General features: G+C 38.6%; 1 protein-coding gene across 1 annotated transcript in view; it reads left to right on the top strand.

Moving 5' to 3' along the window:
* The first annotated feature begins 2,011 nt into the window (after positions 1–2,011).
* The window catches only part of LOC110440435 (protein starmaker-like), a 31,861-nt gene continuing 19,618 nt past the window's right edge, over positions 2,012–14,254 (top strand). The window contains exons 1-5 of the mRNA XM_021483512.1: positions 2,012–2,029; positions 3,293–3,430; positions 4,663–4,782; positions 7,922–8,621; positions 11,128–11,378. Of these exons, the coding sequence (XP_021339187.1) occupies positions 3,328–3,430; positions 4,663–4,782; positions 7,922–8,621; positions 11,128–11,378 (1,174 nt within the window). The 5' untranslated portion in view covers positions 2,012–2,029; positions 3,293–3,327. The remainder of the gene's footprint in view (positions 2,030–3,292; positions 3,431–4,662; positions 4,783–7,921; positions 8,622–11,127; positions 11,379–14,254) is intronic.

Here is a 14,254-nt window from a genome sequence, read left to right as displayed (position 1 = left end):
TCCGTGGACACTCAATCCACCCTCGTGAAAATAGTATTTATCGACGTATTTCGGTACTTTATACTGTTATGGTCAACCTGATATTTTGCACACACTTAGGTAAGTTAAAAATATTTATGAATCCGAAGACAGAAGTAAAATAAATGGATTAACGAATTCTCGGGCTCGCGAACACTTACCTGGACACTCATTCCTCCGTGGACACTCAATCCAACCTCGTGAAAATAGTATTTACCGACGTATTTCGGTACTTTATACTGTTACGATCGAACTTAAACTTTGCACACACCTAGATATATGGACAATATTTAGGAATCAGAAGAAAAAAGTGCAAAAAATCTTCTAACGAATTCGCGGGCGCGCAAAAACCTCCGAGGACATTCATTCTTTCCAAATATGCATTTTTATCGACGTATTTCGGTACTTTGTTCTGTTACGATCGACCTTAAATTTTGCACACACCTAGATATATGAACAATATTTAGGAATCAGAAGAAAAAAGTGAAATAAATCTTATAACGAACTCGCGGGCGCGCAAAAACCTCGGAGGACACTCGGAGGACACTCATTACCCGGAGGACACTCATTAGGGTGACCGGTCTGCGGTTGGTATATTTACCGAAATGGACCGGAATGGAGTTGATTTACCGAAATGGCGGGCAATGGACTTTAAATTTGCATTATTTCAAGAGAATGGACCCTAATTTACATTCTTCATCACCAACTGGAGTCATGTGTAGAAGATTGGGCGTTTATTTTGTTTACATCTATTTTAAATTAATTTTTCAAAATAACGCAATTCACGGCACGATTTTCGTTACCGAAATGGAGGGCAATGGGCCTTAAATTGGCATTATTTCGAGAGAATGGACCCATATATGCATTCTTTATAACCCAATAGAGCTATATGTAATAGATAGGTAGTAAAATTAGACTGGAAATATTTTTTATTTATCATTTAAAGACGCGCAATAGCCGAGATTCACGGTACGATTTTCGTTGCCGCTGTATCACCGAAACGGAGGGATATGGACCTTAAATACGCTCAATTTCAAGAGAATGGACCAAAATATACTTTCTTTGTCATTCATTGGAGATATATGTAAAATATCGAAGGTTTACCTGTCCTGGAAGTATTTTAAATATTTTTTTCTAAATTTGGGAAATGATATTGACAATATAGACAGAAGTAAAAAAGGAGACGGAAAGCGGAAAATCCGGATTTATTAGTTTTTCATGCATTTTTTTTATCAAAGATTCATATTTAAGTGTGACAATTTCAAGATATCAAATGCTGCATATTTCTTTGATCTTTGACAAAATAAAAATATTGAAGGAATAGCTAGGATTATTTTGGGGGTTATACGGTATTATACAATGTAACTACAACAACAATTCTAGTTATTCCTTATATTTTAACTAAAAATAGTTTTTAATTCATGGTTATAGAATATTTATTCATTACTGATAAAAACAAAATAATTCGGCACTTAAGTTACTTAAGAGAGATGACCATCATACAGAAAAAGGAAAAATGTTACAATTGACACATAATAAAGTTTAGGTTAATACATCATTTGTAGTATACAAATTCTGAATATACAAGTTAAAGATTTTATGCAATGAATTCAGCTCATGCTTTACATTTCCTCCAATGAGGATATGAAACAGATCATAATCAGACATGAAATGTAAGTACACACTAAACATTATGTATTTTATATTTATAATATCACACCATAAATTATCTCTTTCCTGTATAATCACATTGTAAACTATATTGGTTGCTATATCACAGTACATAAAGCCACATTTATGACAAAATTATTGACCCTCACACTAGTTACACATTGCGATATACCATCATCACTTTTGTTGTTGTCTATTTTTTTTAGGTTATACAATCATATATAACATGAAATTGTTTACAGAGAACTCCAATATCTTCTCGTATCAAGTGTTGGTCTGCAGGTGTGGGATCTATATGTCAAAATGTCGAAGTCTGGTGCCAGGGCCAGATAAAACACAGGTTAGGACAGCACTATCCCTGGCGTCTTCTCATGAGAATATCCTATCATGATTATAACACAGCTAGCTGAGTGAGTCAGACAATGGTCAAACATACACTAGGGCCAATGTGACACCAAACGTTGACCTGACAAGGGAAACGAACGTTGGCTCAACATATGTTTGTCCACCGCAGTGAAAATGGCTCCACCTCAGATCTAAGTGTTGGTTAAACGACAGCTAACATTTGACAATTTTTTTTGCTGGCCCAACACTGAATTCTGATGTTGGCCCTCTGTCAACATATGAAATGTAGATTCATTCGGCGAATGTCAGTAAATCTGTGGTCTAATGTCGGGTACCACATCTGGTGCAGAAATGTAACGTTGGGCTGACATCATTACATCGGTGGTCCAAATTATGTCAGGTACTGACGTCGATCATTACAACATTGGTCAAAAGTCGGTACTATACATTGTTTAGGAAATGTGACACTGGCTATAATTAACAGATGTGAGCATGATGTTATTACCATTTTCGTCTAGTCGTTTTCCATACATATGTATACGTTATGTCACTCTTTCCGTCCTATTGTTGATCAAAATACAGGAAGAAACACAAATGACAATGAAGTATTTCATTATGACACACTCAAAATCAATTTACAAGTTAAATTGGTTAATGAGAATAGATTTGCATGAAGCAAATTCGTATAATTTAGTTTGTTGTAGTGAAATACTTGCACAATGTCAACAACTCAAACAATGAAATTAAGTATACCAGGAACGTCTTATTTTTAGCGTAAGTATTTATTTAGTCGCTGTTGCTTGAAAAACGTGGCCCCCGACTGCCATCTCCAGTTACAAAATATTAGATTCATGAATATAACATTTGACAGTTGTAACCTCAATATTCTGCAGTTTAAACAACAAGAATTGTGATAATAATTGATCAAACAGTAGGCCCATTGCCATATATCTTGCATACTTAACTATGATATGCACTTTCAAAAGAATTTCACAATCACCATCACCGTAAGCAACATCATAGAAATTTAAAGATAAATCTACTTTAAACAAATCTTTTCGTAATGTACACTGTAAATTAACAAATGAACATATATATGTTTCACATGCATGATTTGTTTTTACTTTATTATTTTCCTCACTCGCTCATGGTTTGTGTAAAAAATATATTCATGCCACTTGTGCCAGTATGCATACTTATATGATATATACACTTAATGAATAAACCGTTAATTAAAAATAAAATGTTTTGATTACAGAAAAGAAGAGGAAAGCCTATGAAGATGCATTGCAAATGAACGACACTAAAGTGGGAATATTTCAGATCTATGACGAAGAACCAGAAAATATTCTGAGAGCAAAAAGAGCCATGCTACATTGTATATACCAGGGAATGGGTCAGTATTTCATGGCCGAAATAAGATGTGAATTACCTGTGTTTTTCTTACCTAAATTACAACAGCCGGTTGAAATTGAGAAGACGTTCCTAATCTTTTCGTCAATTTGGAAAAATGATCGAAGCACGTTTTTGCCGTGGGGAATTTAAAGAGGCCTTTATTTGGCTGTAAAACTAGGCAAAAAACTCGTTGACTTGACCAATTATGATTTTGCAAACAAGACAAATAATGTTGTTCAATGGATGCAAGTTTGAGTATTTAGATTGATCCAGTGTTTGGGTTGTAACGTACATGTATACAAGGACACATCACCAAGTTAGTGTTTTTTCCCTGTCATCTATTCGTCAGAGTACCAAATATGCCCCACTGACTTGTGGAAATTTGATATTACTTTTCACATTGAAAACTGTCGGGTTAGTGGAATTTACACAAGGACAATTAAATTGAAATCTAGCTACTAGTCCGACTGACTAACGGTTCTTAGCTCACCTGCCTGAAGTGACTCGGTGTTCGTCCTCTGTCAGTCAACTTGTTTTCATTTGTGTACTAACAGAGGGTCATGCAGTAACAGTATAACAGTAGCCCCCTTGGGAACAGAGGGGCAGGGACCAATAGGGGAACTTGAGGCAAATCTTTAAAATCCTTCTCCTTTTTTTTTTATAAGATTCTAATCTAAAGATTAGGGATATAAGACTACCTAAATGTAGTTCGTAGGTTGTTTCCATATGGTTCACAAATTATTAACTGGAATGAATGACCTACAAAATCTAGACCAACTTATAGAGGTCAGATTAATAAAAGAAATTAAAATCTTCCAACATAGATTCATAAGGTGTAGAGTACCAGGTCAGAAAATCTTCTAACTACGGCAGGTATTGTATAGAGTAAAAATACTTCAGCAATTTTAAATGTACGCTGTTTGAAGTTCACAAATGTGAGATGTATATCAGGTGGGTGATACAGGCCAATTTAACCTCTTGTTTACAAATGTATGTTTCAGTTTGTGACATTTTGTTTCAGTGGCACTATACTCAATGGTAAACAGTCTGATAAACAGCCAATATAAAAAGGAACGTGAGATGTAGAATAAAGCTGGGAAATCACAAATACTTCTGGCAGGATGCTGTAGTTGGAGAACTGGAGATGAATATGGTGCATATCTTGAGAGAGAACAAAGAATATAACAGGGTAGATTTGTCATTTGTACACAATTATGTATTTTGAATTTTCAGATCCAAAGGAAAAAGAGTTTAGAAAACAAGTTAGGGAATTGGTACGAGAAAAGGATAACATACCACGCCATGATGATGTGTATAAGTTTGAAGAGGACCAGGATAACCAAGACAGTAGAGGTTTGTTAGTTAGGAATCGTGATAGTTATTATAATATTGTAGCCCCTGATATCTGAATGATTTTGGGACTGGATAAGGCCAATCAAAAGTATATTTTTCCTGTCTGAAAAAGTTAGGGTACATTTTTTATAAGATTTATGTAGGAGAATGATCTAGACTTAACAGTGCTTTGTTAAAAATTGCCAAAAACATTCAGGGTAGGCACATTGGTAAGGTAACCAGAAACATACAACATATTTTATTTGACTAAGTCAATTATCAATGTCAATCAATTGTCTGTATCTAAGATGTATTTCACACAACACTCTTTTCTCGTTTGGGTTTGGTTTCACAATTGATATTTTATTTTGTTGGTTCGAAAGCTTTCAATTTACCTATAAATAATAAATATACATATATAAATTTACGCATAAAACAACAAATATATCTTTCACACTATCACAGATATTCTTTACCGATAATGAAGTTCAATTTATTCATCGCGTTGCTGAATTAATTTATAAATTATAAATTAATTGGTTTAGAATAAAGTAATAAACGAGACGCACTCACCAGGATACTGTGAACAAAGGACTTCTTCCAATGTAAGTTGGAAGTATGCAGTGTGTTTGATGTATGTCTGACATGTCTCCGGTTGTGAGTTGGATACAAGTCCATATAAAATACAAGTTGAATGGTCAAGCAAGTGCTGCAATTGGTCAGTTGACCAAATAACAACTCTGACCAATCGAATTAGTAGCGAACATGCAACACACAAAACCAGTACGCTAACACACCAACACAATCAATGACGTCACAAACATGTGTACTATCAGGTAAAATATACACACAAACTCTTACGTGTATCTACATATAAATATATAACACACACAATATAAACATCGGGTTACATGTATATGATCTAGAAAACAAAAAATTCCACAATTCTCTCAGACTAGTAATTATATTGCAATCTTTATTTTGTTTAATGAGAGTGTGAAACTCCAGTGTACACCCAGGGTTAATTCTGTGTGACCCAGGGTTATTTCTGTGTGATGCAGGATTATTTCTGTGTGCCCCAGGGTTATTTCTGTGTGCCCCAGGGTTATTTCTATGTGACACAGGATTATTTCTGTGTGATCCAGAATTATATATGTGTGACCCAGGGTTATTTCTGTGACCCAGGGTTATTTCTGTGTGACCCTGATTTGTTACTTTGTACGCCTTTGGTTATTTCTGTGTGGCCCAGGGTTATTTCTGTGCAACCCAGGGTTATTTCTGTGCCACCCAGGGTTATTTCTGTGCAACCCAGGGGTATTTCTGTGTGACCCAGGGTTATTTCTGTGTGATCCAGGGTTATTTCTGTGTGACCCAGGGTTATTTCTGTGTGACACAGGGTTATTTTTGTGGGACCAAGGGTTATTTCTGTGTGCCCCATGGTTATTTCTGTGTGCCCCATGTTTTTTTTCTGTGTGACCAAGGGTTATATCTGTGTGACCCAGGGTTATTTCTGTGTGACCCATGGTTATTTCTGTGTGCCCCAGGGTTATTTTTGTGTGCCCCAGGGTTATTTCTGTGTGACCCAGGATTATTTCTGTTTTTCCAAGGGTTATTTCTGTGTGACCCAGGGTTATGCTGGCATGGAATCGTATTAAAAGGCCAAGAGTGAAAAGCTGATTGGGCAAAAATATTACAGCTAGGTTACAGTATTGTGATTTCCTGTAGATATTGACAAATACTTTTGTCTGACATTCTGCTACCACTAGCCCTCCACCACTTGGTCACATATTGGAGACCAATGTGGGGCATTTGCCATTGGGTCGGTGATTTTCACCCAGGAACTTCAGCTTTTCTCCACTACTGAAACCTGGCACGTCCTTAAATGACCATATATAGCTGTTAATAGAACGTAGAACCCAAACAAAAACAAAAAGTATAATTTAAGGTTGTCAACAGTTAGCTGTTTATCTGCTTACTTGGTCGGAAGACTGCAGTCTGATTACCAAAATCCATAACCAAATAGTCACACTTTTATTTACCTCTGAGGATCTTAAAATATAGAAAATTTACATATTTTACTACAACTTTTTATTTTTCAACAATTCTGAAACAAGTTTTGTAACTTCAATTAATTACTTATCTTGGCCCAGACAAAAGTGTACACCTGAGGGTCGTAATGGGGGCAAATCAGAGTACCCAGAGAAAACCCACATGTTGTTGTACAACATGGTTGGGCAGGTGACCTGACACCTTTTCATGTCTGATAGGGGAATCAAACCCCCAGCCGCCGTTACCTCAAGGGGAGCGGTAGTCCTGTGTTACCTGCCACGTGGCTTTTGCTTATGAATGAATTATCTAACGATGAGTTAGGATTAAGATATTTTGTTTATAAAAACAGTTTTCAGAATGACCTGTTTGTGTTGTTTTTGTACTCGACAGTTAAGACTGACAAAGAGATGCCAAACACATCATAAAAAAACAAAACAGATTTCAAAAGGGATTCAGAATGCAAAACTGCGAAATGACAACTTTCCGACATAGAATTTGCTTTCAGGGCCGGTGGGACGTAACATAATATCAAGAGAGCACAATATATATTTGATACATTAAAAGAGACGCAACCATCTTTGAATTAGGTTGTTAATCAAATTTTGTTTCTCAGGAACAATATTCATTTATTATATTGCTGCATATGATTTATAGCAAAACCTAGAAAATGTCTGTAAGACATGAATCCCCCCCGTCACCAGGTGAAATTAGTTTCAGTGTTTGATGTTTGATGGAATGGGACAGAACGCGACAGACATGGGCAGCATTATATGCCCCACTCCCATTTTATGTTGGGGGCATAAGAAAAAATGTTTTGTGTCCTTCTTTCTTTTGGCCGATGTTGTCCATAAAATGTTTGTATTGAGGTTAGGAACATGTATTTCCTGCATTTAGATGTTGAGAGCTTGAATACATGAGTTAATTAACGGTATAATGCAAATTAATAATTTATGTATTAACTTAAACATAAATGTAAATTTACAATGTATTACCATAGACTTAGCTTATTCCAATCTAAAACCGTGATATTACTGAGTTTTCATGCTGTAGAAACCCAAGAACATTGGCAACATCAATTTCAAGCTAAAGGTTGGTTTGTTCTGTTGTGTAGATGGAGCAACGAGCAGTTACAAGGAAGGTAGAGATGATACTGACAGTGTTCCCCGAGACAGTGGAGAAAGACACCCAGACACACCCCAGACAGATAGGGGCACAGAAAACACAGATCAGGAACCACCAGGCACAGCCGAGACAGATAGGGGCACAGAAAACACAGATCAGGAATCACGAGGCACAGCCGAGACAGATAGGGGCACAGAAAACACAGATCAGGAATCACGAGGCACAGCCGAGACAGATAGGGGCACAGAAAACACAGATCAGGAACCACGAGGCACAGCTGAGACAGATAGGGGCACAGAAAACACAGATCAGGAACCACGAGGCACAGCCGAGACAGATAGGGGCACAGAAAACACAGATCAGGAACCACGAGGCACAGCTGAGACAGATAGGGGCACAGAAAACACAGATCAGGAACCACGAGGCACAGCCGAGACAGATAGGGGCACAGAAAACACAGATCAGGAACCACGAGGCACAGCTGAGACAGATAGGGGCACAGAAAACACAGATCAGGAACCACGAGGCACAGCCAAGACAGATAGGGGCACAGAAAACACAGATCAGGAACCACAAGGCATAGCCGAGACAGATAGGGGCACAGAAAACACAGATCAGGAACCACAAGGCACAGCCGAGACAGATAGTGGCACAGAAAACACAGATCAGGAACCACGAGGCACAGCTGAGTGAGACACATACTGAAAGCTTGTAATTGTATTAACATTCCTGGCACAGATTTTATGGTCATCTTATACAGTTAACTCCACTAACTCCGCTAACTCATACTCCTGGGGACCAGATCAATAGTTCGATGAATACATATGATATTTAACGAATCTGAGGTTCGTCTGTCATCATCATGTTTTGATCAGATGGGATGGCAGGCAGTACGAGAACTGCAAATATCGGGGATAGTAGATAAGGGAAATTGGAATAAGTTTAATAAAGATGACAACATTTAGTAAGATATAAAATTGCTCAACAATGAAAACATCAGTATTAGTGTAAAAGATGTGCATTGATGAGATTGCCTTACAAGCGTCAGCTGTAGGGAATTTCCAATTAGCTCAGCGGTAGAGCATCGGGCTGGAGAGCCAAGGGTCGCGTGTTCGAGCCCCAGCAACGGCACTATCTTTATCACTATTCCTCATCCTATTACAAATTGGTGCCGTTGACCCTCCCCGTTCAAGGTAGGAGAACCCTTGGCGGGCAGTCAAGGAACCTGGGTTGGTGTTTGAAAAAGGGGGGAATAGTGTAAAAGATGTGCATCGATGAGGTTACCTAATTACAAGCGTCAGCTGTAGGGAATTTTCCTTTAGCTCAGCGGTAGAGCATCGGGCTGGAGAGCCAAGGGTCGCGAGTTCGAGCCCCAGCAACGGCACTATCTTTATCACTATTCCTCATCCTATTACAAATTGGTGCCGTTGACCCTCCCCGTTCAAGGTAGGAGAACCCTTGGCGGGCAGTCAAGGAACCTGGGTTGGTGTTTGAAAAAGGGGGGAATAGTGTAAAAGATGTGCATCGATGAGATTACCTAATTACAAGCATCAGCTGTAGGGATTATCCTTTAGCTCAGCGGTAGAGCATCGGGCTGGAGAGCCAAGGGTCGCGGGTTCGAGCCCTTTCGACAGCACTATCTTTATCACTATTCCATGTCCTACTACATTAGTAAATGAGTAAAATAAAGAAGTTGTATATGTAACATACTTGTCGTTACCGGTAGACGTATTATGTCATACGGTATTCGGTTGCGTAAATTTTTCAAAATATCAAAACAAGATGAACTCTTCAATCATTTTGAATCGAAGACATTTTTTATTCACAGTTATTGAAATGTTGATTGATAACAAAATTAACTGTCACAACATTTTCAATTTTGAATATCTTAAAAGATGGTCAACAATCTGTTATGTGATTTCTGCTTAATATTGCTATGCTTAAATAAGGTTTTACAAAAACAAACAGTTAACACTTGCCCATCAATGTCAAATATCATCGGAAGATAATAAGTATGCACATAACATGATAATCCAGCTTCAACAAGGTAACGGTACAGGTACCTAATGATACTGCTGTTAATTCTCCAACAATCTGATGTCCGACCGACACCTGTATCACACAATGGGCGTGGCCCGCAATCTGTGCCACGAGGCGAGTCGATGGCTCATGGTATGTGTGATATACAGGTGTGCTCACCTGTTCAAAAATGGATAGGTTAGATACTAATTAAGGTTTAAAGTGGTCGGGAATATATCAGAGTTTGAGCTTTATATATGGCAGTTTGAGTAATCCAAGGTCAATTTACAAAGGATATATAAGAACACCGTTGGGGCCATGTGATCTATTCGGCAAACAGGGGTATTCAAGCAATGAGGTTTCACTGTAATTAAAGCAATGCATTACTCAGCTTTCAACACTTTAAATTCTTGAAAATGACACTTATTTGAAATTCAGGTTAAGACTTTAAAAGAGGGACAGAAAGGGTTGAAGAAGGGGCTCATCGGTAATGCAAGATGTTTTTCAAAAGCATCTCAAGTTTGGTAAATGTCAAAAAGTACAAATTAAGGTTGAATGATAAATTTAAGGAATCATACTAGCCCATATAAAGTCACTATTGGCGGTCAAAGTATGAACAGTTCAGCAGTCAAGGATGGGTCCCACTCAGTGGTCAATGTTCAATTTTAAAGCCTTGAACATCATCTGTTAAGGTTTTAAACACATCAGTTTATTGATATTCCATTTTTTTTAAGACTGATGGTGTTGTGGTCATTTTGTCAGTTACATTGTGTAGGGACATAGCTTCATAAATTGAGTTACATCCATTACTAAGAATTTAATATCAGAAATGATTCATTTAAAATTTCTACAACCTTTTAAATTATGCGAAGAATTAAAAAAAATAATTGATGCATCATATAGTTCCTTAGACTGCAAGGATACACACAGTTAAGTACAAATTTAGAGGTATTAGCCAGAGGGCATAGGACCTGTATACGCAGTTAACACCTGATAAAGAATTCTAAGATTATGTTGATTACGTTAATTTATTGTAACATGTTTTCATATATTATTAAGCAAGATTTTTTTTTTATTTAAGCTGTATAAAAAGTTTAATGTCATAAAGAGTTATTTCACATTGCTATGATTTTAATTAAAATTCCTGTTTTGACTTTTTTTTGTGTTTTTTTTCAGAGATGATTTTCGATATACAATAAAGCAACGACGTCTTGCTGTTTATATTGGTGTTGGAAAATTTGAGAAAAGACTTAGTGATGGGGAAAGTGATGGGACAGGTATATACAATGATAAAAGAGATAGGACAAGTGAAGAAAAGAGGGATAGAAGTGAGGCAGAACAAGTTTTGGAACGCCTAGGCTTTACTTTTAACAAAAATCCTACAGATGAAACTACAAAAGAGAAAGTGGATAAATTTATTGAAAAAGGTAAATAAAAATGTTTTTTAATATTTTTGTTGGGTCTTAGCCCTTTAAATAAAAAAAATAATATTTTTTCGTGTGTGTAAGTGAAACAAGTATTCCTTGCCTTGCTGATTATAATTAAGTCCCCTACCGGTGAAACCGCAGGGACTATAGGTTTTGTCTGCGTCCGTCCATCCGTCCTTCCTTGGCCAAAAGTTCCTTGCAGGTTAAAGTTTGGATTAAAGTTTTGTAATGGCTTACCATTTGCTTAATAATGATGTTAGGATGCTGATTCTTAGAATCGACGAGCTGTTCCCTCGAGCTATCTGTTCTCCCTTGGGGAGGGGGTAAATTTTACTATAGTTTATATAGGGAAACAACACTTTTGGGTATATTTTGACAACTTTCTGTAGGAAATTATTTTTACTTGGTGAGAATTATCCTTAGAGGAAGATGGTTTCAAATTGTAAAATTGAAATTCCTTACCCAACCCCTGGGGCCAGGGCTGGGCCCCAAAGGGAAAATTAATCAATGTTTCAAAAATCTTCTTCGCCAGACTCAGAGGTACTACACTCATTTTCTCTGCATGGAAAGAAAGATCATCACGGGCTTTACTTAAATTGTAAATTTCAGGACCCACGAGCTATCCGTTCTCCCTTGGGGAGGGGGTAAATTTTACTATAGTTTATATAGGGAAATAACACTTTTGGGTATATTTTGACATCTTTCTGTAGGAAATTATTTTTACTTGGTGAGAATTATCCTTAGAGGAAGATGGTTTCAAGTTGTAAAATTGAAATTCCTTACCCAACCCCTGGGGCCAGGGCGGGGCCCCAAAGGGAAAATTAATCAATATTTCAAAAATCTTCTTCACCAGACTCAGAGGTACTACACTCATTTTCTCTGCATGGAAAGAAAGATCATCAGGGGCTTTACTTAAATTGTTAATTTCGACTGACTCTTACTGACTGCCTGTTATGTTCCACTGCCTGTTACTTTCCACTGCCTGTTACTTTCCACGGCCTGTAACTGACTGCCTGTTAAGTTCCACTGCCTGATGCATTCCACTGCCTGTTATTGGCTGCCTGTTACATTCCACTGCCTGTTACTTTCCACTGCCTGTTACTTTCTCTTAATATTTAGAAGCGGATACTTTCCACTGCCTGTTACATTCCACTGTTACTTTCCACTGCCTGTTACTTTCCACTGCCTGTTACTTTCCACTGCCTGTTACTGACTGCCTGTTATGTTCCACTGCCTGTTACGGTCCACTGTCTGTAACTGACTGCCTGTTACGCTCCACTGCCTGTTACTTTCCACTGCCTGTTACTGACTGCCTGTTACGTTCCTCTGCCTGTTACTGTCCAGTGCCTGTTACGTTCCACTGCCTGTTACTTTCCACTGCCTGTTACTGACTGCCTGTTATGTTCCACTGCATGTTAAGTTCCACTGCCTGTTACGTTCCACTGCCTGTTACATTCCACCGTTACGTTCCAATGCCTGTTACGTTCCTCTGCCTGTTACGTTCCACTGCCTGTTCCTTTCCACTGCCTGTTACTTTCCACTGCCTGTAACTGACTGCCTGTTACTTTCAACTGCCTGTTACTTTCCACTGCCTGTTACACTCCACTGCCTGTAACTGACTGCCTGTTACTTTCCACTGCCTGTTACTGACTGCCTGTTACGTTCCACTGCCTGTTACAGTCCACTGCCTGTAACTGACTGCCTGTTACGTTCCACTGCCTGTTACTTTCCACTGCCTGTTACTGACTGCCTGTTATGTTCCACTGCCTGTTACGTGCCACTGCCTATTATGTTCCACTGCCTGTTACTTTCCACTGCCTGTTACTTTCCACTGCCTGTTACTGACTGCCTGTTACGTTCCAATGCCTGTTACTTTCCAATGCCTGTTACTGACTCTCTGTTACTTTCCACTGCCTGCTACATTCCACTGCCTGTTACTTTCCAATGCCTGTTACTTTCTTTTAATATTTAGAAGCAGATACTTTCCACTGCCTGTTACATTCCACTGTTACGTTCCAATGCCTGTTACATTCCACTGTTACGTTCCAATGCCTGTTACTTTCCACTGCTTGTTACTTTCCACTGCCTGTTACTGACTGCCTGTTATGTTCCACTCCCTGTTACTGTCCACTGCCTGTTACTTTCTCTTAATATATAGAAGCGGATAACAGAAATTGTGCATCTTATCACTGTTCCTATCCCAAGAATTACAATTAGGGTGGTCAGGTGTTGCAGTGGTTAGCACTCTTGCCTTTCACCAAGGCGGCCAGGGTTCGATTCCCCGATCTGTTACGTTTTCCACTGCCTGTTACTTTCCACTGCCTGTTTCTGACTGCCTGTTACGTTCCACTGCCTGTTACTTTCCACTGCCTGTTACTTTCCACTGCCTGTTACGTTCCACTGCCTGTTACGTTCCACTGCCTGTTACTTTCCATTGCCTGTTACTTTCTCTTAATATTTAGAAGCAGATACTTTCCACTGCCTGTTACATTCCACTGTTACGTTCCAATGCCTGTTACTTTCCACTGCTTGTTACGTTCCAATGCCTGTTACTTTCCACTGCCTGTTACTTTCCACTGCCTGTTACGTTCCACTGCCTGTTACTGACTGCCTGTTACTTTCCACTGCCTGTTACTGACTGCCTGTTACATTCCACTGTTTTGTGCCAATGCCTGTTACGTTCCTCTGCCTGTTACGTTCCACTGCCTGTTACTTTCCACTGCCGGTTACTGACTGCCTGTTACATTCCACTGCCTGTTACATTCCACTGCCTGTTACTGACTGCCTGTTACATTCCACTGCCTGTTACGTTCCACTGCCTGTTACGTTCCACTGCCTGTTACGTTCCGCTGCCTGTTACTGACTGCCTGTTACGT

The sequence above is a fragment of the Mizuhopecten yessoensis genome, unplaced genomic scaffold (assembly GCF_002113885.1).
Source record: "Mizuhopecten yessoensis strain PY_sf001 unplaced genomic scaffold, ASM211388v2 scaffold11181, whole genome shotgun sequence".
Taxonomy (NCBI): domain Eukaryota; kingdom Metazoa; phylum Mollusca; class Bivalvia; order Pectinida; family Pectinidae; genus Mizuhopecten; species Mizuhopecten yessoensis.
The sequence above is the reverse complement of the archived record's forward strand: the minus strand, read 5'-3'. Positions and strand labels throughout refer to the sequence as shown.